Source organism: Epinephelus moara, unplaced genomic scaffold (genome assembly GCF_006386435.1).
Source record: "Epinephelus moara isolate mb unplaced genomic scaffold, YSFRI_EMoa_1.0 scaffold3447, whole genome shotgun sequence".
NCBI classification, from domain to species: Eukaryota; Metazoa; Chordata; class Actinopteri; order Perciformes; family Serranidae; genus Epinephelus; species Epinephelus moara.
In genome coordinates, this window is record NW_026081146.1 from 1 (window position 1) to 4,271 (window position 4,271).

The 4,271-nt window shown below is 39.9% G+C and overlaps 1 protein-coding gene across 1 annotated transcript; it reads left to right on the forward strand.

Moving 5' to 3' along the window:
* Positions 1-877: 877 nt before the first annotated feature.
* LOC126387301 (von Willebrand factor A domain-containing protein 7-like) lies at positions 878-4,197 on the forward strand (the record flags this gene model as incomplete). Its single annotated transcript, XM_050039835.1, has 8 exons — positions 878-1,144; positions 1,409-1,502; positions 1,644-1,778; positions 2,535-2,721; positions 2,830-2,996; positions 3,224-3,336; positions 3,434-3,550; positions 3,982-4,197. Coding segments are annotated over 8 exons (1,296 nt in total), but the record flags the coding sequence as incomplete, so codon positions are not given.
* Between the last annotated feature and the right edge of the window lie 74 nt (positions 4,198-4,271).

The following is a 4,271-nucleotide window of genomic DNA, read 5'->3' on the forward strand; positions in this document are numbered from 1 at the left end:
TTCTCTGCCATTGTGCAGCAAACTCCTGCTAACTTGGTATTTCTGCTGAGGAGTGTGCTGAATATTTCCGCCAACGGTGACACGTGATGAATGCACGCAGGGAGGAGGGAGGGACAGAGGGGGGCGTGGGCAGGAAGAGACATGAAGGCATCTGAATGGTTCTTTCCATTCGCACCGAGAGGCAGGGATTGGTCAGAGTTTTTACAGGCCTTCAGCTGCCACAGATGTCGGATTTTTTTTGTTCCTTTTTCTGAACACATTATGTATTGACTACTCTCAGGATGGAAGGACCATTTCACCCAATATAACAAGAAGTGTTTCTGAACAGGATTACCAATTATAGCTTTAACACTAGCCACTCAGTGAATCTTAAATGTTTTTCTAAAGCCAGCTGCTAATGCTACGTAGCTAGTTGTTAGGTGTAGTGATAAAAGATACAATAACAAGAAATACAGCAATTATTAAGCTGATACAAAACACATTATAGGCAGATGCAGCATCAGATTCTATTTTTAATTTACTGGAGATGGTCCCATTTGTTTCCTTGGCTTGAAAAATATGCAATTTAACTTGTAAACTCAGAACCAATTTGATTTATCAAGAGGGATCCAGCTAAAAACAGGTTATGGGTAGTCGCCATTTTGAAAGTCTGAGGTGGCCGCCACAGAGACTTTAAAAAAAAAATGGAAAAATTGGTTCTGCGGTTTGTCACAAAAGCTTTCCAAAAATGTATAGTTTATAAACTCCCCAAAGATTTTGAACGAAGGTTGAAATCAGGACATTGTGAACCTGACAACACATTATGCTGACTTTTATGTCAAATGACTAGAGGCTTTATTATTGATATTATTCATTTTGTGTGTGTTTGTGTCCACAGTCTCTGACTGTTGATGCTGTTGCTGCTGCCTGTGAAGCATCAAAATCATCCAAGAGCTTCCTCCAAACCATCCAATTGATCCAATCAAGGAATAAACGAGTAGACTATTTTTTATTCTTCCTAGCACGGTATCACATGGACAATGAACAAATTTTAAAGGGAAGGAAAATCATCACAGATGGATTGGCAGCTGTGAAGGCCAGCAACAAGGAACAGAACTTTGAGGCTGCCAGAGAAAAACTGGGAAAAATCTTACACCCTCTACAGGTAGCCTTCCTTCTATCATTCCTTCTGTTTACATCACAGTTTTGTTTCTTCAATGTTACACTTCAAAACTAACTCTCAAGTTCAGCAAGCGGCACAACAGTTTCTTTCCGTAGGCCAAAATTGTGTGCACTGACATTTATTTAATTTCACAACAACAACCTATTAAAGGGAGCATTAATATGACTTACTGAAAAGAGATCTTGGTATTAATATACTAGATGCTAGATGATAGATGCTCTGCTTGTTGTTGTTTTTATATAATAGGATTTCTACAGTCATAGCAACTGGGTGGAGATGGGAAACAAACTCCCAAACTCCCATCTGATCAGATCAGACACCAGCGTTGGCAACATAGCAGGTAAAGAAATGATGTTCTGTCAGTGTGTGAGTGGCCGTGTCACTGAAACAAAAGAAACGGAGTGAGAAAATGTGATGGTGCAATGCGATTACAGAGATCATTTTACAAGACAAAAGACTGACAAAATTTTCTTTCTCACAGCTGAAAGCAGAGCAACCTGTCGCAACTGTAATGGAGACGACTGCACGAACAACATTTTGGAGGATATCCTAAGGGAAAGGATAATTACTTCAGGATACTTTAATTTTGTGCCTTTTTTTTCCTCCAAACCAAAAGGTAACCTTCCTACCTGCTTACCTAAATAATTATATAAATTATTAAAGCCATGTTTGTCAGGTTTGTTGCTTAAATATTCAGAAATAATCATCCTGTGTGAACTGTGACCAAAATAGGCAGCTCCCTTCGGTTTCACAGAGCTTTATGGTGAGTTTCAGCTCATTCTCAAGCTGTCTGGCCCACATCTTTACTGTTTTGGTCCATTCTCACTGCCGTCAAAAAGCTTTGAAAGCCCTCTGTGCACCAACTGCACATCACCAAACAGCAGACAGACACAGTTAACAACTATTTAGTGAACATACTGGAGTGTTCAGCAGCTTAGGAGCCAGCATAGGGCTGCAGGTTGGAATCGTATCTGCAGTTGTTGTGGCACCGGCATAGCCCTAGTACATGGGGCAACTGCTCCACCAGGTGACCTACCTATGAACACAGTAATCAAACCTGCTAGGATAAGCATATAGTATCAATTTGGGATACTTGACAACTCTAAAAATGTTTTGCAGCTATTGGTAATTTGCACTATGACCATCCATACAAAATTTTATTATAATCCATCTATGCGTGGTTAAAATACTTCAATCTGCACCAAAGTGGTGGACCAACCATCAGACCAGAGCTGTGTTGCTAGTGTGGCTAAAAAAACACAGTGCCAGAGAAAATGTATTCTTCCCCAAAAAATCAGTCTAATATTCTCTGAAATGATATGTAAAGATGTATAAAACATTTTTTTCTCATTCTGTTTCTAATGCTTTACAGGAAAATGCAGCCACGGAGGTTTTCTTGATAGAACAAGTAACATTGAACCTAAAGGTGGGATCAGTAAAGACACTTTGGACTCCAGCCATGGACACCTCCACATGGAAGCTGCAAATGTGGCAATTGCTGCAACCAGTGAGCTCCTGGAGGACATTCGAGGGGCTGCTGGTGACAAACCATTCCTACAGTATGAAACCTTTTCTGTATGTTTCAGATATGCATGGTAAGGAGGAGGATTGCAAAGGGTTTTTATCTCTTATCTCTTTGTCTCATTCCTTTTCTCTCCATCTCTCAGGCTGATGGGAATCTCCAGTAAAGCTCTCTGTTTTGTGATCGACACGACAGGAAGCATGAGTGATGACATTGCAGCAGTGAGGACTGTCACTTCTGATATAATCGACAGGAAAGTTGGAACACAGGACGAGCCCTCAGTTTACATTCTCGTACCTTTCAATGATCCAGGTATGATCTTAATGTTTTATCCCTCTAAACTGTAATTCAGTGATATAAAGCAGTGGACTTTTTGTGCTGTCATGTGCTGCATAGTTGGTTGAATATTATCACTGCTCAAATAAAATGCCAGCAATACAATAAAAAAAATACCAGTATTTGTAAATCATGAAGCACTCAACAAATGCATGCACAAGAAGAATAAAGTAATGTCTTTCTCGTCTCCACCTGAACCTCAGATTTTGGGCCACTGACAAGGACAACAGACCCAGAAGTCTTCAGGAATGCTATTAATTCACTAACAGCAACTGGTGGAGGAGATTTTCCAGAAATGAGTCTTTCAGGGCTTCGGGTGCTGTGATGCCTTTGAGACATAATCTGTCTGCAAAACTTGAAAAAAAGTAATGGTAAAACTATCGTATGATTGCTGTCCTCTCTTCCTCATACAGCTGGCATTAACTGGTGCTCCTCCCAGTTCTGAGATCTTCCTCTTCACTGATGCACCTGCTAAAGATGCACATCTGAAAAGCACAGTGATTGCACTCATTGAGCGGACCAAGACAGTAGTGAGTACTACCCTTCGTGTGGTAACAAACAAACGGTGTGTAAAATGATAGTGTAAAAAGAGTGTGTTAAGTCATAGAAAAATAAATAAAAACTCATGATGTAAAAACTTGAGGAGGCTATGAGAGAGGCTGTACTTAGGCACTAATACAAATGTCTGAATAAGTAGAAAGTAATGTTCACCATGTTCACTATTATAGTTGAGCATGCTGACATTTGCTATTTAGCATTTCACATTGCTGAGACTGAAGGGAATGGTATTTCATCATAAATGTTTTGAAAAAACTATAAAAAGTTTTGTGAATTCATTTCTTTCTTATAAGCATTCAACAGCTATTTAAGACTTTCCTGATTTTGTTTAACCTAAACTTTAAGACCCTATGAGTGGGCTTCACACCTCGAATTCCCATTCACCTTTTTCATTTCTTTTTAGGTAAACTTCATGATAACTGGCAATCTGGGATTTCGTCGTCGAAGGCAGAGTGATGATAGCCTCCAACAACAACAACCAATCAGTCGAATGGCGAGATCAGATGCTCAGCTGTACAGAGACCTGGCTCAGGCTTCAGGAGGTCTGGCTATTGAAGTCTCAAAGAGTGAGCTCCTTGAAGCCACCAGCATCATAACACAGACATCCAGCTCCTCTCTGGTATTAACACTCTCACTGTTCATTATGAGTTTTCAAAATTCATAATTCATTCATGATTCAGTTGTGACACCAGT